A 26496-nucleotide genomic window follows, 5' to 3' on the forward strand; every position below is an offset into this window, starting at 1 on the left:
TGCTCACACAATTCTCGTGTAATAAAGAGTTATCTGCATCTTCATTCTTCAATAAAACCTTCATCCTTGTTGAAAAATTAAAAGCCTTTCCATTCCAGTTACATTAATTTTCTAGTTTGTTATATTGTGTAATCAAAAATAGTTTTTGTTGGCTTCTTTAATCAGAGTAATTGAATGTCAGTTTGTACTTCATTGCCTGTGATTGTTTTCTTACTTCATGTTTCAGCATTTAGTTGTATTTAATACCATAATTTGTCATTATTTGAAAGAGTTACTAAAAGTGAGATTTTTCCACCATGATGTGTATATTTCTGAAGGATTTCTTTCCATTTCTTTTGAAGAGTGAAATTTTGCTTTTGATTTATACAAAATAGGCATGTGTGATACACACATCTGCTATGTTACTGAATCCCTCAACACCTGTTCCAGAAACTTTTCCCACATTCTCTGCCACAATTACCCCACCTATCTTGCCTGCCAACAAATGTCCCAGACAGATCCCTGTTCTCAACCTCCAACAAATAGAGATTACACTTCCAAAAAAACTCGAAAAGCCCCTTTCTTGTCACACATTGCTGCCAAGTCCTTGAATGTTTCAATACATTAATTTATCAAGCCATAAAATAAAAATCATCTCACTGACATCCTTTTCACACCAATTACTGTCACCTCCTGTTGTCCTCACAAACTCTATAATGTCATTGTCACACCATGTAATTTGTCAGTCCACTATTCCTATCCTTGTAGTTGTTCCCACTCTAAAACCTACCATATGCACTGTAATGCCTTTTTTATGACATTCATCATACTGACAGTTAAGACCAATTTTGACAACATAAAATATTATGACTTAGAAGTAGCTGGCTTGGTTATTTATCCTGCAACTGACAGTTTTAACTATCTCAAATGCATCAGTCTTGTTCGCTCTGGTGAATTGGCCTTCATATGTAATATACTGAGCAGGCAACAACAGTCAGTTGTCATCTCAACAAGCTAGCCCTAATGGTGGCTAAACATATCACGTCCAAGCTGGCTAATTTTGATCATTAAACAAAACCCAATGACACTTCCAAAGGATGATGGGCTGTTAAAAATACATATACAGCATTAATGTTAGAAAAAAATGAAAAGTGTAATGTGATATGTCTATTTGATGATGATGATGATGATGATGATGATGATGATGATGATGGTATGAGTAATAATTTTATAAATGACATACACATTTACATACACCCATACACGTGGAGGCTAGGAAGAGAACAGATAATGAAATAACAAGAGAAGAAAGACACACTAAAGAAAAATATATTTGACAGAGATATTTCCCTTGCACAGTTTCCAACTCAGTCATCAGTATTTCAGGTTCGTATATTATACGAGTCTTCCCCTTATCAAAAAAGAAAATGAGATGTTCAAGCAAACCATTGCAGTGTCCATGGAAAATAATTTTCAGAAAGTCTCTCTTCAGCACCCACTCCTTACCATTTACCCCATCTCCATCACTAGTAAATTTTACTTCATAGGCCAGAGGTAGAAACCACCATGCCATCATGATCTACTATTCTATGCTAACATATCAGAGTGATCTACTTCTTTTAAAACTACAATAATTGCTGCATTTTTAATTTTGCAATACTGTAAAACAATTGTTTAACAATGAAAGTTTCACATCTTGATTTTTTGGATAAAAAATAATAATTTTATTACATAACATTTTACAAATGTGTTCTTGTATTGATAACACAAGAATTATCTTACATTTGATGTGAAACTTGAGTATATGCTATGTTTACAATGTCCTTGAGATTTGGCATTTAACTTAGTAAACTTTGTCAAATACAGGAGGTGCTTATTAGTTCACCTTGTTCTGTGCTTACTTTTAATTAAATTCGTATCTAAAAATAATAATAATTAGACACAAATAAGCCCTTCATCCTAAGTGCAATGTTAACTAATATAGGGTCTTTCTCCTTGAGGCATTAGTGGCCAACAGTTTTTGTGTTCTGCAACACTTTTAAGATGCAGTAATTTCTTAAATATTAAGTCAAGTTCAACAGCTGTCGTAGCCGTGTCAAAAACATTGTCAGTCGAAGAAGATATAGTCAGTAGCTCAACGGTAGCCCAAGTGAAAGATACAAACTGGGTTACCACTGAAATCTTTTTGAAATCTGAAAACCAAATTGGAGGCATTTTTTTTTGCGTAACATTCATTATCACAAAGTATGTTATTTTCTTCTGTTTGTGTCTTCAGAGTTGGAAGGGTCCACACCAACCAGATTCTCCCTGCCTTTTCTCTGCTCTTTGCTTGGTCTGTTGTACTTTTTGTTTCCCTTTTTCTTGTATCTTCTTCCCCTGGTGCTGTCCACATTGTACTGTGGTACTGGTATGGTAATGTATGGTGGGGCTGTCAGGATGGGTCAGTGACATTACTGGTGCCCCACTGTGTATAGTTTTGTCGGGGCACCCATACTCTCCCTGTTTTCACCCATCTCCCTCCTGTTTTTTCCTTTTCCTAATGCCCTGACATCCCTTTTCCCCTGTTCGTTTGCATGTCATCCCTCTGCCTTGATTGGACTGTGTTGTTTATGGTATTCCTCCCTTGATTTCAAATGTGTGTGTGTGTGAAATTTTTTTAGCACTTAACTGCTAAGGTCATCAGTCCCTATGCTTACGCACTACTTAACCTAAATTATTCGAAGGACGAACACACATACCCATGCCCGAGGGAGACTCGAACCTCCACCAGGACCAGCCGCACAGTCCATGACTGCAGCGCTGTAGACCGCTCTGCTAATCCCGTGCCCTTTGATTTCAGTCATGCAGTCATGTTATACCATGGGACTGATGTCCTCACTGTTTGGTACCCCCCTCCAAATCAACCAACCAACCAGCCCTCTTGAACTAATACAAGAAACGTGATTAAGTATGATTAACATGGTTTTAGAGGGTCAAGATAGATGTTGGTATCAGTTCTGCATGCTTGAAACAAACTTGTGTCAAACGAGCATGCATTCTCAGTGCTACATAATACAGTTGTTATTTTTATTCAACACTTTTTCTTATGCATTCTCAGTACTTCACATCTGTACTCCACAAATCACTATGAAGTGCATGGCAAAGGGCATGTCTCATTGTAATAGCTATTGGGTATTTTCCTGTTTCATTCACGTATGGAGCACAGGAAGAGTGATTGTTTAAATACCTCTGTGGATGCTGTAATTAATCTAATCTTCTCACCATGAACCATATAGGAGCAATATGTGGGGGGTGTATTGCATTCCTACACTCGTCATTTGAAGCTAGTTCATGAAACTTTGTAAATGGACTTTCTCGTTTCTTCTCACAAGAGTCTGCCAATTCAGTTTCTTCAGCATCTCTCTGATGCTGTCCCACGGATCAAACAAACCTTTGTCCATTCATGCTGCCCTTCTCTATATATGTCCAATATCCCCTGTTAGTCCTGGTTGGTACAGGACCTATACACAAGAGCAATATTCTAGGATAGGTCACACAAGTTTTAAGCAGTCTCCTTTCTAAATTGACTGCATTTCCCCATTGTTCTAACAATAAACTGAAGTCTGTGCACCTGCTTTACCCATGACTGAGCCTATGTGCTCATTCTGTTTCGTACCCTACAAACTGTTGCACCCTGGTATTTGTGAGAGTTAACTGATTCCAAATGTGACTGACTGATACAGGATCCAACAGAAAAACCTTCTTTATTTCAAAAGATAGTTAGAACAAACAATGGAAGATAAAGAGAAAATCTTTTTATTTTGTGAACAACAAATACTATGTCATTTTACATTAGTTGGTTTGAAAAATTCTATCCACTAAATTGCTTTCGCCATTTTTGACACATTGACGTAGCCTTTCCCAGTCTCATTGGCAGCCACTTCCTGGATGATCACCTCATTAAGCACTTGCAGGGTTGTGTGGCAATGTTTGTACACTTGAGCCTTTAAGTGTCCGCAAAGAAAAAAAAATCACAAGGCGATAAATTGGGTGACCTTGGGGGCTCGCCATATAATATCTCCTCATGAAGAGAGAAGACATCCATGAAACAACTCTCTAAAAATTTCAAGATAACACTGAGAAGTGTAAGTTGTTGCTCCATCTTGTTGGAACCATAATTCTTTATCTTTGTGGTCCCTAACTAACTGGTTTAACTTAGGTCAGAGGCAGGTCTCTATCATTTGACAATAGTGATATGAATTAACTGTTAACATAACACCATCTAAAAAAAAAAAGGAAAAAAGTTAAATACAAATGCCATACACCAAATTCAGCTATGGTGCACAAAACTGTCACATGATGACTGTGACGTGGTTTTTGGTGAAGTTCCTCAGGGTTTTCTGCTGCCTAGTAGAGGAAATTTTGTTAATTTACAGTATCTGATAGTGTAAGTGGGTCTTGTCAGAAGAAATCAAAATGACATCTCTAGGAACACTCTGAAGAATTTGCTTGCTCATGGCTCTGTGACTTTCAGAATCTCTAGCAATGAATTCTTGGATAGCCATCGTTTTGTATGGGTGCATGTGTAGATCTCTGTGCAGGATTCTGATTGCATTCTTGTCAGGACATCTAGGGCAGCTGTATATTTAAATGTTGAACATTTTGGAGATTGCAGGATAGACATTCTCGCACATGCCACATTTTCTGGCATTGTTACAGCTTGGGGTCAGCTAGTGGATTTTCTTTTCAGTGCAGAACCTGATGCTCTAAAGTTTGATACCCAAACTTGAATAGTTTTCCTATCAGGAACAGAATCATTACAGCCAAATTTGAGGTGTATACGAAATGTCTGTAGAGTAGTAATCACAGAGCCACCATTAAAAATACACTCCTCCACAACAAATGCATGATGCTCAACTAGCCACGTCATTGCGTCTACTGAAAATGGCGTGTACACCACTATCAATCAATATGCTCTCCACATCACTATCCCCAACACAACTCACGTCTCCAAATACAGGAGGTCTTTCAGTGGACCCTTTTGTCGTAGGATACTATGTTTTTTCACTTTGTGAAATGCACAGTTTTACATTTCTGAACATAAGTTGACTTCTTTGCACCAAATTTCAAATCTTATCAACATTTGACTGAATACATATGCAGCTTCTTTCAGACATTATGTTATTGTAGATAACTGCATCATATGGAAAATTTCTGAGGTTACTGTTAATATGGTCCACAAGGTCATTAATATACAATGTGAACAGTGATACTCTCAACACACTTCCCTAGCACACACCATAAGTTTCTTCTAAATGTGTTGATGACTCTTCTTCCAAGATAACTTGCTGCATCCTCCATACCAACAAATCCTCAATCCAGTCACAAATTTTGCCTGATTTCCCATACAGTCGTACTTAAGATAATAAGCACAGGTGTGGTACTGAGTTGGATGCTTTCCAGAAATCAAGAGATACTGGCTTTATCTGACTGCCTTGAGGTTGGATTTCACATGACTGTTGTTTTCAGAACTGTTGCTGTTTGGCATGGAGGAGGTCATTATGTTGGATAGCCCTCTTTGTGTTTGAGCTCAGAATATGTTCCGAGATTCTACGACAATGTTTAAAGTCTCGGGAAGTGAGTCTGGTGGGTGGTAAAAGGACCTAATTACAATTTTATGCCAACTGCCAACACAGTCTTGCTGAAACGATCTCACATGCAGCTTAAGTTTCTATCTTGGTGATTTGAGTTTCTTGGCTACTGTGACAAATACACTATCTCCATTCCCCATTAGCCTGCGATCTACCAAATAGGCACTCGTGATCTCCCAGTAGATTGTGATCAATGTGTTGCTGACCACTGTCATAAACAGAGCACCATGTAAAACGATACATGTTTTTTGTCAACTAAAATGTGTACTGTGTGAAATTATGTATAGGAGTGACCACCACTAAACTGGACACAAATCAACTATTTGCTTTGGGAACACTGAGTACCAGTTGCTGAGCATGTTCTGTGGCACTACTCAAGGGACCTCTGCCTGCTAGATTGCCTGTATCATTTGGTTCCTCCCGTACAGTACCAGTAACCCTGAAATATAGAGATGGGAACTTCCACACATCCTATTATTGCACTGCTCTTCTAAACTCAATGCCCATTAACTAACCCCCTCCTCCACATACCTGTTCCCTCCCACCTTTTTTTTCATCTTGTCTTATCATTTCTCCTCTACTTAATACATTTTCATTTAAGACACTTTGTCTTTCATCTCATGGTACCTTGCTTACCCACCTCTTACTCATTCTCACACTTTCCCTTTCATCTTTGTCTTATCATATCCTCACAACAAGTGGTACTTCCTTTACAACATTTCCAAAGCATTCATTCTATCCTCCCCAAGGAAGAAACTTACATTTCCAAAAACTTGGATAATATTTTTCAATTTTTGTATGTGTCTACCAGAAGTATTTAGAATTACACCTCCTGAAGGTAATTACTGGAAGTCCTGTATATCTCCATATATTTTTATGTCATAAGTTTGACTAAACAAAATAATTATTGATTCAAAGCTAATTTGCTCATTGGTAGTTTTATCCAGGAATTAAGATTTTACCAGAAATTTTGCTTAAAAACAAAAGAAAGGAAAAAAGTGGCATATAACATTATTGTATAAAAAGGGAAGAGAGTTGAATACATTTGTTTATGTTAAACTGATTCATTTTGTTGTTACAGGCTGGTGCCTGGTTGCATTGTGGCAGCTTAGTGCCTCCCGGTGCCCCTGTCAGCTATGATCCATCAGCAGGGCAAAATGGTGTCGGAACACCACATATTCTGCCTGCACTTGGACAGTATGGGCGACATTATAGTCCAGGGACTGTACAGGGTTACCAGCTACCGCCCACATCCTGGGTTCCTCAGTATGTGATGCAGCCACACTTGCCACAAGTTGAGGTTAGTAAGACCTTAAAAATTACCTTAAATAAAAGTAATGTTTTTGCAAGATGAGTGTTTTCAGTTGTGCTTGTAACTAGACAGATCGTGGGCTGTCAGGGAGGTACTTCTTAGTACATCTGAAATAAAAACATTATAATAAACAATGTTTTGTCAAGTTTGTTTGGTGTGTTAGGGGAAGCAGTCTCAACCCAAACTTCCACACAAAAAAGACAGAAAGGAAATTGTGAGTGTGTTTTATTTGTCATAAAATGTACCAGAGTAACTAACATAACTTATTTGGAAAAGTGAGAATTCAATGTGTACAAAAGAAACTTAAGATTGCAGGTTGAAGAGCAGAGGAAAGCTGTATTATGAGAATTATGGAAAATGGAATCTGTCAGCAGTATATAGGCAGATAACTTTCTTAATACAACCATGATTTTTTACATTTTAAAATGAAACTATTTTATTGTTATTGAGCTGATACACACTAAATGCAAGTTATTTGTGGTAATTCCACATGGATTTACAGAATGATAGTTTCTTGCGAAAGAGTCATTGCAATTACTTTTACTGTCAAATACCTTCTTCAATTTTTTTCTGATTTAATATTCCATTAAAGACAAACAGAACAAAAAACAACAGTTACAGTATAACTGATAAAAAATATTATTCATGTTTCTGCTCCTGTTGTCTTCTGATCATAGCTGCCATTTAATTCCACACAGCCAGAGCATGTATCCCTCCAGATTTGCCATAAATTGTGTTAATATTTAATGTTCATTTCCAGGAACAGTTTGCTTGTCAGCTGGCACCCACCACACACATACATAGCTACAAAAATGACACACAACATTCAAGAGGCATCTCTGTGGTGAGTTATAGCTGTCATGGTCATTAAATGAAGTTACTATGTCTGTTAATGTTAAACAGATAATTAATAAATATGGTGAAAAATGTTGTGTGTGTGTGACAGTTAAAGATATCAGATTTCATTCAAGGTTTTAACTCTTCTTGTGCATCACAGTAAATCTACATCATGTGAGTGATATACCACTGTATTCAAAACCAAATTACGTTATTTGATCATTGTAAATGCAAATAGGTCAAGAGCACACAAATTAATAGATAAATCTCACCTTGAGTTTTCCAATCAACGACTGACAGGAATAACAGTTGCGAAAGATGACGTATTATCTTCTCAGTGTACCCAAGAAAATGAAATTTTGACAGAAAATTTTTGGCCAGGTCACTATGGACCAGTCGTACAATACCCGAATAGCAGCCGCTTAAGTTCTATTCTGCAAGTAACGCGGAAAACGTGTTGTAGGAACATGTAATAACACCTAATCAGAAAACAATTGCGGGATAGCCAAAGCTGTGATTCTGGCAGGGTTAGTGAAATTAATCAGCGAACAAATTTTGACAATGGCAGGAATAGGTGCAGAATTGGTGATGACAAGATTGATTGATAGAACGAGGAAGAAGAAGAAATGGGGACATCACACAAATTATGGGAGAATAAGACGATTCCAAATTTATATAAAAATTTCTTAATACTACTGCTTGAGAAGCTGGTGCATATGAATCAAATGTGAAACTATTTCCTAACATAAAGATTTTTGCTTATAGTAGGCCTAATAGGCATTTGATATTGGCACTTTGTGAGTTATAGTCATGTTATAAAAATGGCCATTTGTGCCAGTCTAGTTTATTTGGTGTATCTTACAAAATTGCTCTATATTAGAAAGGCCTCTTTTGTTTTATCTAGCAGACAGTGACAAGATAGACGTAATCAGATTGAGAAACCACACCAGTCTTTGGTATTATTTGTGTTAACAGCTTTTTCAGTATTAGATAACGACATTCCAATTTTTCATGTAGCGAATCGTTTGACGAGCTTTGGTGAGGTAATAGATTCTTTTGCAGAAAAGAAAGCACACCATGTAAAGCTGTAGCAAGATTAGAGAGAAAAAAATGCTAGGAGCTAAGGATTGAAGAAATGTGTACTTTTTTGCTTGTCTCTTTTCTTTATTGGTTTTATGTATCTTATATTTAATTTTATGTCACACAAAACAGCAAGTTATTAGCTAAGAGGCAATAAAGAGTGCAAATTTGCTGAAGAGTTCTTATTCTCCCGACTACAAATAATCCCATCCACTACTAATATGTGTGTGTGAAATCTTATGGGACTTAACTGCGAAGTTCATCAGTCCCTAAGCTTACACACTACTTAACCTAAATTATCCTAGGGACAAACACACACACACCCATGCCCGAGGGAGGACTTGAACCTCCGCCAGGACCAGCCGCACAGTCCATGACTGCAGTGCCTTAGATCGCTCGCGCTATTAATAGCGAGATTTTTTTTTAAGAGGGCAGGCTGTCAAACCGGCCGACTGGGAGCGGGAGATGCACCACAGGACATTTCAATTTCCACTGTCCTGAATATAGTTTGATGGCATCCATTACAAAATATACACGTTTCAATTCCACAGAGCGAAATACAGTGACGTGCTATAAAAGAATGCTGTATGAAGAGGCGTGGCACTGCACTTTGGCACACCTTAGACCAAATAACATGTCTTACATTTCCTCGAACACACATTTTATGTTTCAGACTTTTCAGAAAGATGTGCGCTACAAGATGAACATATTTTTGAAAATTCAACTTTTTTTAGTACTGACCCGGTTCGCAAATATCGTAGATCCGAGGCTGATGTGCAGAGCAGTCTGAGTTAAAGTGGGTAGTCTCCACGTGACCCGTGTTTACATTTAGTGATTTTGCTGTTTCCCCTTCGTTTACTCTCACGTCAAATGAAAACAAAACAGATATCTGTGGCCAGGACCTATCAAGTGCATTAAAATACATTCACATAATCACGGAAGGCTAAAATATGTCATTAGTTTCAGATTGTATTTTGTTTACACCTTTCTGACTGTCAAGCATAAATCGCCTTGCGGAACAATTGAAGTTATTTTTGTCTGTTTGCTAAAGAAATTTGACTTTTATTAACCTTTTCCACAGAGGCAGTTAATGTATTTGAAACGAAATGGTTAATTCCACAGTACTGGCTAGTTTCAACTGTTGGCATTATGCCATGGTAAAGAACCAAACATGATATAATACAGTACTGGCGCTCCAAGAAGATTTACATCCCGAAAACCACACTGAAAAGCTAAAATCAGGTCGAGGTCTACTTGATTGGGAATCTGGACATGCACTTTAAATGTGCACATTTTAGAATGGTTCACGAAATTCCGGTGCTCTTGGAGAATCCTCTGATGTCTTGTTTCTTTATGACATAATGTATGATCTTTCATTGTTTTACACGTACGAACATACGGGCTTCCTACATTATGGTATCTGTGAAAGCGCTGTGTGGCCTGTTATCTGGCGCTCTCTGGCAACTGCTGAAACGAACCTATTTCTAACAAGTCGCAGGAAAATATTGCGAATGGTGGTTTGAAAAGCGTTACTTTAAAAGTAAATATCCTTTTATGTAAGTTGCACTATGTGCGAGAATGTACCATGAATTTCTTAAATCACAGAGCATTTGACTCTCATTTAAAAATCAGCTCTTTGATGACTAGCCATTTAGAAGAATTTCAAACCCTGAAGATCAGACATTTGTCATTATTAAAAATTTTACTGGCACATTTGTGTGATATATCTTAAAGTGTAGCACGCGCAAAAAAGATCATTATTATATGCAAAATCTTAGCTTCCCTTGCAGCTTATTAACCTTAGTGAGCAATATTATATGTGAAAGCTTTTCTTTTCTTGTAGCAACACTATGTATATTAATTTAAACTATTAACTTTCCCAGTTTGTGTGTTTGTGCTACGTAACAGTGATGATGCTGTTGGCTGACTAAATCAGATTTCCTATGCTCTGAATATCCGCTGCCATTGGCTGCCAAGATCACATGACCTGAGCTACGACTGGCTTACAGAAACGCATTTCAATCTCAATTTCAATGATTCGGAAAGTAATATACGCTGTTTGGTGGAATTTAAATGTGTACTTTCATAATACGAAAATACTAAACGTACATGTTGCTGCACGTAAGATATTTCCAAGATGTGTCTTTTCCTCTGAGTTCCGTTTTTTAAAGTGCCGGGAAATTCTATGCCCGTGTATAAAACCTTAACCATTCAAAGGATTGATAAGGGAGGAAATACTGTCACTTAACATGGAAACAGCGTGTTTTCACCTAGGAGAAACTTTGTTTTTAACTGGGAAATTCAGGAAAAATCCAGGAATTTCTCTTCCTTGTCCGCCTATACACCCTGATAAAAAATGAGACCTAAAAAAATTATTTTCCTCCCTTTTGTCCTAATGAAGTCTTCCATCAAATCCTGGAAGTCAAGAGAACTGGTCACCTTGTGTTCAGTCGAGAACAAGGCGAGAGCAGGAATGCATTCTTCTTGCATTTTAGCACTTAACTTGTTCTTGGTAAGGACTAATTTGGAGAATTCTCTCCAGGCTTCACAAATTGTGATTGGTATTGAGAGGAAAATTCAGTAAGCAAGTATTATATTTGGAAAAACATCACTAAGATCATTTTCAACCATTAATTCATATAACCCAACTGGTGAACTCCTTAGTAGCCTTTCTTTGAGGGAACACTGCAAATATTCAGTAAAATGAAGAATTCAACAACGCAAACATTCTTCATTGAGTTCACCTCAGTATTGTTCACCAATTTTTGACATTTCTGTTAAGACTTCTTTAGCTTCTTGTGTTGCTTTATTGGTTGTTAAAGGTAGGAAATGATTGACTAGTTCACAGTACTTCTCTTCCCACATTTTTAGTTCTGCTTGTAGGTTATTGACAACTGCAAAAAATGCCACACAAAATTTAGAATATCCACTCAGTTCTTCTGCTTTTTTTTTTTTTTTTTTTCATCAGGGGATCCTCCTATTTTGCATTTCCTTTTGTCGCTGTATTCTTGATACACATGCTCAGTTAAGCTCATAGCTTTGTTTTCTTAGTTATCATAATTTTTCCCTGACATGACTGAAAAACAGAATCAATAATCACAATGCCTGACACCTGCTAATTAAATCTTGTCCAGGCTTATGCAAATATTTGTAAGTTTTGTCCATTCAGGACAACATGTCATTCCAGAAAACAACCGATATTGCTGCCTCCAACTTTTTGTTTTTAGTTTTTTCAAAAGCAATTCTGCATTTCCTATCCCTGCCTTTTCTTCTTTGTTCTTGATAATTTCTTCAAGTGATACATAAATGACATTGAAATTCTGTCAGAGAATTGATAATAATTCCTCATGGCATGACCATCTGGTATCAAACAATGTTTTAAGTTGCCCATTACTCTTCAGAAGAATATGCCAACAATGAATAGAAGCTCCAAAAAAATTTCTGGACAATGAGGTTTAATAAGTGGAAAACAAAGGCACATAAAAAGCTTATGAATTCATATCCTTTATTTTTGAATTTAAAATTGAATATTTCCCACTCATAATACTGGCATTGTCGTAGGATTGCGAATGACAATCTTCTATCATAATATCATGTTTTCCAAAGAGATCAGGGATAACATTCCTAAGACTTTCTGCCATATGACTGTGTTCGCATCTCATAGTCTAGGGAGTAGCATTGCTGCCTCTGGATCATGGGGTCCTGGGTTCGACTCCCTGCCAGGTTGGGGATTTTCTCTGCCGGGGGACTGGATGTTTGTGTTGTCCTTATCATCTTACACTTGCCGTCATCTTTCATGACAGTGGCTAGATTGGACTTCGTAAAAATTGGACTACATAAAAATTGGGACTTTGTATGGGCGGTGATGACAAGACAGTTGAGTGCCCCACAAACCAAACATAATCATCACCACCATATGACAGTATGTGGGAACAAAACACACAAATTTTTCATGAACTCTTCCCTTGAAACAATATCCTACCAAAGCAGCTAATTGATGTTCATGTGCTGTGTCTGCCACTGAGTACACAGCTAGTCCATAGTACTTTTCTGTTTGAATTTTACCAACTATTGGAGCATGTTCTTGGATGTGTTGTTTCAAAAAATGAATCAAAATAAGCAATTAATTTCAGGAAACTAAAATAGTTTCCTTTATTTGGAGCTCCAAAAGTTTCGTCGTCATCACGAAAAGTGTCCTCTTATTGCCAAATGCTTAACTACTGCTACCACTTTCCAAAGCAGTTCTTGCCAATAATTTTTCTCCATTTTAGTCATATGCTGCAGTTAACTATTAGTACATCCCTTGTTCTTCAGTTGCAGAAGCCACATCACTGAATTTTTGTGATTGTTGGCACTGTTTCCACGAGATGTTGCTTTTTCTTCCCCCTTCTTCCACTTAGAAAATAAACAGGTAGAAAATGGAGTATGCATGTTGTCTAAGTCCGTGCTGTCATTCCTGTAGATTTGGAGTACAATAGTCATTTTCTTTCATTTTTTTCTCCAATTAGGAGTTTTCTAAAGAACAAGTTCTTGGATGTGCACCTTTTTAGTGATTTGTAAACACATTCAGATTTACTTACATTATCTACATTGTTCTTAAAATAAATAAACCTTTCACTAAACACAGTTCCACAAATTCGTTTTTCATGTCCCTTCATTTTGCTGCATCTTTCTTGAGTATGGGGACTTCACTAATTCACTGTCGGTACTTTCACTAGGTTTAGTTTTCTGATTGCCTAGTTCAACATTCGCATTCATCACTGCCTCACTTACAAAATATTGATGTACAACAATTTCAGATTCACTGGAATTTGTCAAACACTCCTTAGAAGAAGTAAGCACAGGTACGGGCAGTTCTGGGTTCAGTACAAACTTCACTAACATTCCCAATGGAATAATCTTTCTTTGTAAAATACAAAGTTACTTGTGACAGTCTCTTCACAAATTTGGATCCTTATTTCTGTGCTTTTCTGAAGCTGGCACCACTGGAAAACTCACACACACAATGAGATTCCATTTCACACACTAACTGATTAGAATAAGTAGTGTCCCCCCACATACTACCAACAGCCTATCTGCAAATATACTGTACATTACAACACTCTAAACAATACTGCCACATGAATTAACAGTACAGCTCTACAACAATAAACAAGTGATAAAAGCACTTAACGTAAGAAGGAAAAGGATGAGGGGGGTGAGTGTATCTCACAGTACACAAAAGTGTTTGAAATAATCTGCCTATTCTGCCTATTGCCCAACTCCACATGTACAGAGTTTATAAATAGATGGAACTTTTTGACATGAAAAAAATATATCCTATTGTGCAACTATGCAGTGACTTAATTTTTGATGGATTTGGACTGGAAAACAGTTGAATGAGAAAATATGAATCACAATTATCATGTACTATATTCAGTCTTTTTAAAATGGGTTTACGCCATTTTGTTAAGATGGTGGATGTAACAAATGAAGAATTTTGTTTCATATTTTACATCATTACTCTTGTATCTTGATGATTCTTATTGGACAGCCAGTTGAGAAACTGATAAGAGTGGTGGCCCCCTGCCCACCTTGAGGCCTAGGTCTAGAGCCACCTAAGCCAACCCCCCACTCCCTCTTCTCCCTAATCTGGTCTTGGTGATTGGACAGCTCATCTAGAGACTCCCACCCAAGTTCCTGAAGCATTTCCGTAACACTCGCGTGGTGATCAAACGTACCAGTAACAAATCTAGCAGCCCGCCTCTGAATTGCTTCTGTGTCCTCCCTCAATCCAACCTGATAGGGATCCCAAACGCTCGAGCAGTACTCCAGAATAGGTCGCACCAGCGTTCTATAAGCGGTCTCCTTTACAGATGAACCACATTTTCCCAAAATTCTACCAATGAACCGAAGACGACCATCCGCCTTCCCCACAACTGCCATTACATGCTTGTCCCACTTCATATCGCTCTGCAATGTTATGCCCAAATGTTTAATCGACATGACTACGTCAAGCACTACACTACTAATGGAGTATTCAAACATTACAGGATTCTTTCTCCTATTCATCTGCATTAATTTACATTTATCTATATTTAGAGTTAGCTGCCATTCTTTACACCAATCAAAAATCCTGTCCAAGTCATATTGTATCCTCCTACAGTCACTCAACGACGACACCTTCCCGTACACCACAGCATCATCAGCAAACAGCCGCACATTGCTATCCACCCTATCCAAAAGATCATTTACGTAGATAGAAAACAACAGTGGACCTACCACACTTCCCTGGGGCACTCCAGATGATACCCTCACCTCCGATGAACACTCACCATCGAGGACAACGTACTGGGTTTTATTACTTAAGAAGTCTTCGAGCTACTCACATACTTGGGAACCAATCCCATATGCTCGTACCTTAGTTAGGAGTGTGCAGTGGGGAACAGAGTCAAATGCTTTCCGGAAGTCAAGATATATGGTATCCGTCTGATACCCTTCATCCATGGTTCGCAAGATATCATGTGAAAAAAGGGCGAGTTGCATTTCACAGGAGCAATTTTTTCTAAAGCCGTGCTGATGCATGGACAGCAACTTCTCTGTCTCAAGGAAATTCATTATATTCAAACTGAGAATATGTTCAAGAATCCTGCAACAAACCAATGTTAAGGATATTGGTCTGTAATTTTTTTTTAGGATCTGTCCTTCTATCCTTCTTATATACAGGCGTCACCTGCACTTTTTTCCAGTCGCTCAGGACTTTACATTGGGCAAGAGATTCGCAATAAATGCAAGCCAAGTAAGGAGCCAATGCAGTAGAGTACTCTTTGTAACACCGAATTTGAATCCCATCAGGACCTGGCGATTTATTTATTTTCAACCCATTCAGGGATGCCTATCACTATGTCCTCCATACTCCTCCATACGGGAATCTGTACGAGACTCAAACAGTGGTATGTTTGTACGATCCTCCTGCGTGAAAGATTTCTCAAATGCTAAATTTAAAATTTCAGCTTTCGTTTTGCTGTCTTCCGTTGCCAGGCCAGACTGATCAGTGAGTGACTGGATGGAAGCCTTTGACCCGCTTACCAATTTTACGTAAGACCAGAATTTCCCTCAATCCCGCGTCCGGCCATCCTGATTTAGGTTTTCCGTGATTTCCCTAAATCGCTCCAGGCAAATGCCGGGATGGTTCCTCTGAAAGGGCACGGCCGACTTCCTTCCCCATCCTTCCCTAATCCGATGAGACCGATGACCACGCTGTCTGGTCTCCTTCCCCAAACCAACCAACCAACCAGAATTTCTTTGGGTTTTCAGGAAGATCTTTTGCTAAAGTATGACGGTGGTAGTGGTTGAATGCTTTGTGCATCGCTCTTTTTACAGCAGCATGAATCTCTACTAACTTTTGCCTGTCCTCATTCTCCCCATCTTTCTTCTACTGCGAGTGCAGCTGCCTTTGCTTCCTGAGCATTCTCCGAATTGCGCTGTTAAACCACGGTGGGTCTTTTCCGCCCGTAACCCACTTTTTCGGCACATACTTGTCCAATGTGTTATTTACAATGTGTGTAAAATTTGGCCATAATTCTTCCACATCCATTGTACTGTAAGTAAATGAAGTCGATTCATTTACTAAGTGGGATGCTAACAACTGCTTATCTGCTCTTTCTAGTAAGAATACTCCCCTAACCTTCTTGACCGACTTTTTAACTTTTGTAACCATAGTTGTAATGACAACATCATGATCACTAATCCCTTTCTCAACACTGACACCGTCGATGAGGTCTGGTCTGTTTGTGGCTACCAGATCTAAAATATTTCCATTATGCGTTGGCTGTCGATTTAGCTGCTCAAGACAGTTTTTGGATAATGTGTTCAAAAGTAATTCACATGATGGCTTGTCTGTATCACCTGTAATGAATCCATAGACATCCCAGTGTATACTAGGTAGTTTGAATTCGCCTCCGACTAATATAGCATGATCCAGGTACTTCTGCAATACAGAATGTAGACTCCCTTTGAATGATTCTAGAACTGTCACGGTGGAACCTGGTGGCTGGTAATAACACCCCACAATTAACTTTATTTCCCCTAGCCCTGTTAAACATGTCCAGATAACTTCACAATCACACTCTACTTCAACCTCAGTAGACACAATATTTTTGTGAACTGCAATGAAGACACCACCTCCAATCTGTCTTTCCGATACACGTTCCAACCCTCACTAAATATTTCAGAACTTCCTATCTCAGGGTTCAGCCAAGTCTCAGTCCCAGGATAATTTGTTTGCCACACGCTTCCTGGAGGGCAGTAAATTCGGGAACTTTATTCCGAACACTCTGAAAATTTACTGCTAATATCTTGATAGCTGAAGTGTCTTTACACTGAGCACGTCCTGATTTCCCTGCCTGCACGTCGACTGGTGAGTGTTCATCAGGACACCTCGCACTACTGCCTAGCCTAAAAAAACCCCATGCCACAAGTACTCTGAGTAGCTGCTTCCTTTGTGTAGTGCACCCCTGACCTATCTAGGGGCGTCCTACAATTGCCCACCCAATAGCGCAAGTCTAGAAATCTGCAGCCAAGACCATCACAGAGTCGACGAAGCCTCTGGTTGAGACCCTCCACTCGGCTCCAAACCAAAGGACGCTGATCCACTCTGGGAGCGATGCCGCAAATAGAGAGCTCTGCTTGCACCCCGCATGCGAGGCCAGCGGTCTTCACCCAATTTTCAGTCAGTCTTTTAAGCAAACACAAATATATTTGCATTTTTTGTACACAGACAGCAGCATTTTTCCACTGGTAACATATTACTTAAAATTAATTTTGTCAAAAATGGACTATCCAAAATCCAGATCATTATGTCTTTAATTAATATATATTAAATTCTCATTACCACTTTTGTCAGAAAAGCTGTCATTTACAAGCATTGTTACAATTTATTAGAACTGTAATGAATTTTATTGTGTTATTTAGTCAGTCAGAACAGTTACATCACATACCCCAGTTGGTCCTTAAAGAATTTGCTGTGAAGTTCTTATTTTCAGTTTGACATATGCTACTCTTCAGTATTTTACTTTTCAGTTTGACATATGCTACTCTTCAGTATTTTACTTTTTGATTTTGATTGTAAATTTAGTTGGTAGAATTTACATTTCTGATACTCTGCTGACACAATGCTTTTGTTTTGCAGATGATGCCATCAGCTGATCCAAGCTCTGTTCAGTATGGTTCTATGATTCCACCTCTCACTACTCATATGTCTGCCTTACAGATTGGTACCCCTAGCTCTGTAAGTAACATATGTCAGACTAGGATAGCAAAATAAAAATGTAAATGGAGAAAGAATTGCAAAACATGTTTAATACCTACTGTTCTCATTGGCACAAAACAAAACATTATTTTGCATGTCATGCAGCTCTTTTATTTGTTGTTAATCCAAGAATTTGTGGTTTCAGTATATAGCAAGCCCTCATCCATATCCATTCTATCCTGGGCCAGGAGCATCTATCATACATGCTGTGCCAATACCTGACTCTGAGCAAACATCTAATGCTGCTTCACCAGATGATACCTATCAGCCCTACCAGACCAGTCAGCAACCAAAATAAGTACTGATTTGGTAAGATTCAGACATATACATTATTTTCACACAGTCCATGTGTATCTTTTGGCTAGTACTTATTGCACTGACTTTAATGTGAAGTGTTACAGTATTTTTTTAAAATTATTATTTATTTATCCATGAATCATTCTCCTTCCCTTCTGCTGTTCTCACATCACTGTCGCATGTTTTGCATCAGCTGTACATTCCTCTGATACATTCCCTCCCTCAGATCAGTCTAACTGTTGCTTGAATATTTTGACTATTTCTTATTTAGGATGTGGTGTATAACACACCTCCAGTTAATACATAGTTAAACATGATGAAAATTAAAAGTTAATAAAGTTGGATGAATTTAAACATCAGGTGCCAATATTTTTTGAGAGATCTTCTATAGTAAATCTTATTATGAAGAAAACTTAACTAATGATTCAGAGCTTGAACTAGTCACTATTTCTTCCCAGTGGCATCCAAATATCAGAGACTCTCCTAATAAGCTGCATAACTGACATAGAAGGAAACACAACAGCCCCCAGGATGTTGCTGGGATGAATTTTGAACAAGTAGAGAAGACCAGAGAGACCTGTTGAACGTTTGTGTTGGTCCATTAATATGTTAGGATAGTGCAATAGGTTACAAATGCTTCATGAAAGCCAATTATATGAGTTCGAGCTTCAACTCTACACAAAACCTCACTGCAACATATACTGCCCCAAGAGCAAAAGCCAGGCATCTCAAAACTTGCTATAACATATTTACCAACATATTATATATTTTACATGTAGCTACTGATGTAATTCCACACAAAGGACAAGTATAACAGCTTTACTTTCAGTGTTAAGAGAATTGTTTCACCAACTAATTTCACTACTCTATCTCTCTATCTGAACTGGAAGATCTAGCAATATTGTGGATCAGATGGTGAATTTTAGGATATGTTAGAAAATTCACAAAAAAGAAATTTATGCGCTGTCGGTATTTAGAAAGTAATGGTAACACTTTATGTGCAGGCAGATTTGGCGTTGTTAACTCTTCTTATACGTAGCAGTCACAAGTGTTTTTATTAATACTGTACAGTACGTTTCAAGGTTTAACCCTTATCTTTACATTTGATCAACAATACTTGCGTTGATGTCTGTCTGGAATTTGATATCAGCGGTAGTCAATGAAAACCTCATAACTCCATTTTGTTAAATTCTACAGCAAAAACGGTTTCTTAAAAAATAATATATAATAATGATACAGATACAGTTGCTACATTCTATCTATATAGTAGGATTGTAGCTATTGACAGATTACAGAAATCCATGCACTTTCAGGTCTCTCTTCGATAACACAGTTACTGGAATTAAGGAATTTACATGGAAAAATGGAGTTATGGGGTTTTCAGTTACCACCGTGATGTGATGTTGCTCTTTCACAAAGTACTGAAATTACGAAATTTATGTTAAACTCTCACAGAGAGCATATTGGAACCAAAATCAAAATTTTAATATAACAAGAGGTTTTTCCATTGCTAAATGCACTCTTTCAAAATAACCAAACTTAAGACTTCAGCTCTCACAATTCCAAGCAAACATTATATAATGCTTAATCCAAGATGTTTGAGCAAAGGTAAGTGACACCATGCAATGTTCGTTCATTCTTAATAATTATATGTAATTTATTGCAAGACCTTTAAGATTCTTTAAATTATCTAATCATATGGAAGGGGCAGTTAGTTTTTTGTGAACAAATAGGTAAGATGTGAAAAGAATGAGGATCAGATAGTTTTAAATAATGACTGTGTTATGGAAAATTGTGGTCATTGGCATAAGGGTAGATGTGGAGAACAAAGAAAAAACATCCTTATAAATGAACCAAACAATATTAAATAATAATCATGAATACATAATACAAAGGGCTCAAAAATGGAGAAAATGGAGATGTTCGAAAAAAGAGGAAGACCTTGAACAATTCAGACAACAAAGAAAAGAAACATCAAAAATAATCTGGAAAATCAAAAGGAACTTTGAAAATTGTCAGTTTATTGAAATAGAAGAAAATTTCACCAAAAATAATCCTAGAAATTCTTACCAAACCATTAAACACATACTTAAAGGATATCAGGCACCAAGTATTTTCTTCAAAGATGATAATGGCAAAATAGGATTAAATAATAAAGAAAATCGTGAAATTTTAACAAATTTTTTTGAAAAGTTGTTAAACTGTCCAGTTCCAACAGATAAATTAGAATTTCCAGTGACACCTCAAAATCTAGAGGAAGATTTCCCGCCAACAGAGCTAGAAATTCATGAAGCCATCAAAACACTCAAAAACAATAAAGCAAGTGGTAAAGACTCCATTATAGCAGAATTATTGAAGTGGTCAGAACCAAAAATCATAAAGGATCTACAGCTGCTTTTTGAGAACATTTGGAAAACTGAAAAGATTCCAGTTGAATGGAAAACAGTATTAATCCACCTGTTACATAAAAAGGGAGACAAACAAAATGTCAGTAATTACAGAGGAGTGTCACTTCTGCCAGTGGCATACAAAATATTATCAAAATTTCTCCTCAACAGAGTGGTAGATACTTTAGACAAACAACTAGGAGAATACCAGGGTCCTGCAAGATCCTGTGCAGAACAAACTTTTAACTTAAAGTCAATAATTCGCCATAGAATGTTAACCAGCAAACCAATACTAGTGTCATTTATAAGTTTCAAGAAAGCATTTGATTGTATAGACAGAGAAATGATAGATAAGGTCATTAGAGAATTTGGTGTTAAATCAAAACTAGTAAACATAAATCAGGTACAGTATCTAAAGTCAAATTTATGGGAGAAGTATCTCATCCCTTTGAAACAAAAACTGGTGTTAGACATGTGATGGTTTATCACCTTACTGTTTAACTGTGTTCTAGAAAAAATTGTAAGGATCTGGAATTCGGAGCTAAAAAAATCACAGAATTGAACCAATAACTCTGGGAAGGAAAACAAATGGAATTAAGGTAAACTGCTTGGCTTTTGCAGATGATTTCGCAATACTTTCAGAAAACCTGACAGAAGCAGTTACTCAAATAAACATTCTGGAAAAATTAGCAAACAGAACTGGTCTCAAAATTTCAGCTGAAAAAACAAAATTCATGACAAATATAAAAAATGCACCAAAATACATAGAAACACAAATAGGTAAAATAGAGCGAATAAATAAATTTACATATCTTGGAGAAACTATACAACAGAATGGACTAGAAAAATCTGCAATAGATGTAAGAATTAACAAAATGGAAAGAGCATATGGTTTGACCAAAAATATTTAAAACAAGAAATGTATATCTAGAAAAACAAAACTAAAACACTACACCACAGTGGTACGACCAGATTGTTTATATGGATCTGAATACCTAACGATGAACTATAAAATGGACAAACTAGAGGTACTGGAAAGAAGGATTATTAGAAAAATAATGGGTGCAATGAAAACTGCAGATGGTTGGAAAATAAGAAGTAATGAGGAGATCTACAAAAATATAGAGACAATATCTGAAGTAATGGCCAAACGAAGATTAACCTTTTTGGACATCTCTACCAAATGGATGGAAATAGACTAACAAAACAAATACTCCTATATTTCTGGAAGAAGAAATTGACAATAACAGAAGTAAGAAAAGATCTTGAAAGAAACGACGTCAAAGAATCAGAAATAGCAGAAAGAAACCGTTTTAAAAACAAAATACTAAATTTGGAAGGCTTTCAAAGCAGAAGAAATAAAAAATCAGGAACAGCATGGACAGAAGAAAGGAAGAGACTTCATGGTGCGAAAATGAGGGAATATTGGAAAAATAGGAAACAACAACAAAGAAAGAAGAGGAACTGAAGTTATTAACATGATCCTAGTTGCTCAATACTATTGTAAAAAAAATGGATTTATGTATATATATATATTTTTTTTTCCATGTGCCCGAAAATATATTTTGTGTTTGGAATGTTTGTCCTGACTCATACGATGGGCAGATATTTCTTGTATCTGATATTAAAAAAATAAACAATGGAAAATCCAGGATGGTATGTAACAATATTGTGAAAAGGAAAGTTGCTACTCACCATATAGCAGAGATGCTGAGTCGCAAATAGGCACAACAGAAAAAGACTGTCACAAATATAGCTTTTGTCAACTAAGGCCATTGTCAGAATCAGACCCCCCCCCCCCGCCTCCCCCCCCCCACACACACACACATATATGTGTATATATATATATATAAACAAAGATGAGGTGACTTACCGAACGAAAGCGCTGGCAGGTCGATAGACACACAAACAGACACATACATACACACAAAATTTCGCAACAAACTGTTGCCTCATCAGGAAAGGGGGAAGGAGAGGGAAAGACGAAAGGAAGTGGGTTTTATGGGAGAGGGTAAGGAGTCATTCCAATCCCGGAAGCAAAAAGACTTACCTTAGGGGAAAAAGGGACGGGTTTACACTCGCGCGCACACACACACACACCTATCCATCCACACATATACAGACACAAGCAGACATATTTAAAGACAAAGAGTTTGGGCAGAGATGTCAGTCGAGGCGGAAGTGCAGAGGCAAAGATGATGTTGAATGACAGGTGAGGTATGAGTGGCGGCAACTTGAAATTAGCGGAGATTGAGGCCTGGTGGGTAACGGGAAGAGAGGATATATTGAAGAGCAAGTTCCCATCTCCGGAGTTCGGATAGGTTGGTGTTGGTGGGAAGTATCCAGATAACCCGGACGGTGTAACACTGTGCCAAGATGTGCTGGCCGTGCACCAAGGCATGTTTAGCCACAGGGTGATCCTCATTACCAACAAACACTGTCTGCCTGTGTCCTTTCATGCGAATGGACAGTTTGTTGCTGGTCATTCCCACATAGAATGCATCACAGTGTAGGCAGGTCAGTTGGTAAATCACGTGGGTGCTTTCACATGTGGCTCTGCCTTTGATCGTGTACACCTTCCGGGTTACAGGACTGGAGTAGGTGGTGGTGGGAGGGTGCATGGGACAGGTTTTACACCGGGGGCAGTTACAAGGATAGGAGCCAGAGGGTAGGGAAGGTGGTTTGGGGATTTCATAGGGATGAACTAACAGGTTACGAAGGTTAGGTGGACGGCGGAAAGACACTCTTGGTGGAGTGGGGAGGATTTCGTGAAGGATTGATCTCATTTCAGGGCAGGATTTGAGGAAGTCGTATCCCTGCTGGAGATCCACATTCAGAGTCTGGTCCAGTCCCGGAAAGTATCCTGTCACAAGTGGGGCACTTTTGTGGTTCTTCTGTGGGAGGTTCTGGGTTTGAGGGGATGAAGAAGTGGCTCTGGTTATTTGCTTCTGTACCAGGTCGGGAGGGTAGTTACGGGATGTGAAAGCTGTTGTCAGGTTGTTGGTGTAATGGTTCAGGGATTCCGGACTGGAGCAGATTCGTTTGCCACAAAGACCTAGGCTGTAGGGAAGGGACCGTTTGATGTGGAATGGGTGGCAGCTGTCATAATGGAGGTACTGTTGCTTGTTGGTGGGTTTGATGTGGACGGACGTGTGAAGGTGGCCATTGGACAGGTGGAGGTCAACGTCAAGGAAAGTGGCATGGGATTTCGAGTAGGACCAGGTGAATCTGATGGAACCAAAGGAGTTGAGGTTGGAGAGGAAATTCTGGAGTTCTTCTTCACTGTGAGTCCAGATCATGAAGATGTCATCAATAAATCTGTACCAAACTTTGGGTTGGCAGGCCTGGGTAACCAAGAAGGCTTCCTCTAAGCGACCCATGAATAGGTTGGCGTATGAGGGGGCCATCCTGGTACCCATGGCTGTTCCCTTTAATTGTTGGTATGTCTGGCCTTCAAAAGTAAGTATGGTAAGTCACATCATCTTTGTTTTTAGGTGTGTGTGTGTATATAGGTGTGTTTTTAGGTGTGTGTGTGTGTGTGTGTGTGTATATATATATATATATATATATATATATATATATATATATATATATATATATATATATATATATATTGTTATAATAAAGGGAAACATTCCACGTAGGAAAAATATATCTAAAAACAAAGATGATGTGACTTACCAAATGAAAGTGCTGGCAGGTCGACAGACACACAAACATACACACAAAATTCAAGCTTTCGCAACAAACTGTTGCCTCATCAGGAAAGAGGGATATATATATATATATACTCTCACACATGACTGCAGTCTCAGGCAACTGAGGCCACACTGCAGTGTGTGAGTTGCAATTGTGTGAGTGCGTATGTGTGTGTTTGTCATCTAATTTTGAAGAAGACCTCACTGACCGAAAGCTGTATTTGTGACAGCCTCTTTGTTATGTCTATGTGCGAGTCAGTATCCCCACTTTGTGGTGAATATTAAAAAAACAATATGACATAAAATGGTGAATGTTTAACTAAGAATGATTTTCAGTATGGCAATCTTACTTTAACATTCAGTTGATTTGATTGTCCATGCATCAGACTTCACCACCAAACTACAAAGTCATAATACTGAGTGTTTTAGTATTCAGATATATCTTATCGTTGTTCTACCCTTGGCTCTAACGTGCGACTTCAAGTGCCTATTCCACATCTGAAATTTTAGATATGACACAAAGAAGAGTTTCCTGTGTTTCTGCACTCCATATGGTGTGTCAGTGTGGTGTAACTCCCTGAATTACAAATGTCTTTTACTCTTATGAGTAGTACTGTGATTGGTTCTTATATAACATGCTGGGCAATTAAAATTTCAGCCACTGCCACTTATTGTGTTGGAAATTTACACTCTGATTTGTGTCAATTTTGCATTATTATGCTATGCTGTGAGAATGCAGTAAGTAGTGTAAATATTATAAACAAATTCTCTTACTTACCCAGTACCTGCGCAAAACCTAGACAAAAATAGCTGAGAAACTGTGAATGCTTTATAAGTATTGAGCACAGAGCACGCTGAAGAGGCGTGGCAATGCAGCAACCTGGCACAGCCACTAATATCATACACAACAGTCAAAACTTTAAACATTTGAACTCCTGAGAATGAAACTCCTAAAATGTGTGCAGCTAATGAAAGTCTTTATTTCACACTTCACTTTCATCACTAGACAGTGTGCAGTTTTTGCTCACAGAGTACAAGGATGAGCCGCCATTGACACAATAGTCTGTCTAACGTTACTTTAGGATTGATACTTTGGCAGGAGCATATGGAGGGGTGGAACAGTTTTTCCACGTCCCACATGGAAGTCCTGTGTTACCTTATCTTTAATTGAACTCACTCAAACAGGCGAAACTGTTCACTGTTGCATGAATGTGTTCTGGAAGAGTTACACTACATTCTGATTTTAGTTTTATCTGCAGCAACAAGTTTACAAAAACCATGTTTTCATGATATTACTGAATTTTTGACATGCAGGAAACTTTTTTGTTATTGAAGTTAAGTGCATACATTATGCAAATGAAATCATAAGAATGCATCAATTTTCGAAACCAGAACTCTGCTGGAGCTCTGTAATCGAGATAATTTGACGGATTGCTATAGGCTTCTAATGAAACTGTTATTAATTTTTCTGATCTGCCTACTTAATTCTAACATGACAAAAAGTAAGATTAAGTGTGTTTATCATGGTGGGAAAACTTATGTTAAATAGGCCAACCTCTATTGTTTAGAAAGAAAAAAAGTGATATGAATAACAGGGCCTATATAACAGCAGTTATATTGTGAACAGTAATATTTATTTTGTATGATACAGTCGGAATTCGTGAGATGAATTTACTTTGGAATTTTTAATTACATGCTATTAGGGCCTTCTTGTAAAAATTTCATAACTTAGAATGAGATATTTTATTATTTAGCTACTTGCAGGTGTAAACTGCCCACACGAAATGTGTAGCTGAATCTGCCTGTGTGTCATATCTATGGTGATAATGGAAAAACTCCACTGATATTACTGTCGTCGTAATGATGGATTCTTGAAGTGTCATTACTGTTGTCACTCTCATTGTTGTCATTTAATGAAATCATCATCTCTTCCACTGAATTTTCTAAAAGAGCTTCATTCTGCTATGTGCTGTCTGTGATACTCTGT

At 37.8% G+C, this 26496-nt stretch overlaps 1 protein-coding gene across 1 annotated transcript in view; it reads left to right on the top strand.

The window, feature by feature from the left end:
- LOC126474711 (protein alan shepard) overlaps positions 1–26496 on the top strand; it is a 429882-nt gene that overhangs the window by 390271 nt on the left and 13115 nt on the right. Inside the window, exons 8-11 of the mRNA XM_050102188.1 lie at positions 6691–6909; positions 7682–7765; positions 18008–18106; positions 18273–18436. Of these exons, the coding sequence (XP_049958145.1) occupies positions 6691–6909; positions 7682–7765; positions 18008–18106; positions 18273–18425 (555 nt within the window). The 3' untranslated portion in view covers positions 18426–18436. The remainder of the gene's footprint in view (positions 1–6690; positions 6910–7681; positions 7766–18007; positions 18107–18272; positions 18437–26496) is intronic.

This window comes from Schistocerca serialis, chromosome 4 (assembly GCF_023864345.2).
Source record: "Schistocerca serialis cubense isolate TAMUIC-IGC-003099 chromosome 4, iqSchSeri2.2, whole genome shotgun sequence".
Taxonomy (NCBI): domain Eukaryota; kingdom Metazoa; phylum Arthropoda; class Insecta; order Orthoptera; family Acrididae; genus Schistocerca; species Schistocerca serialis.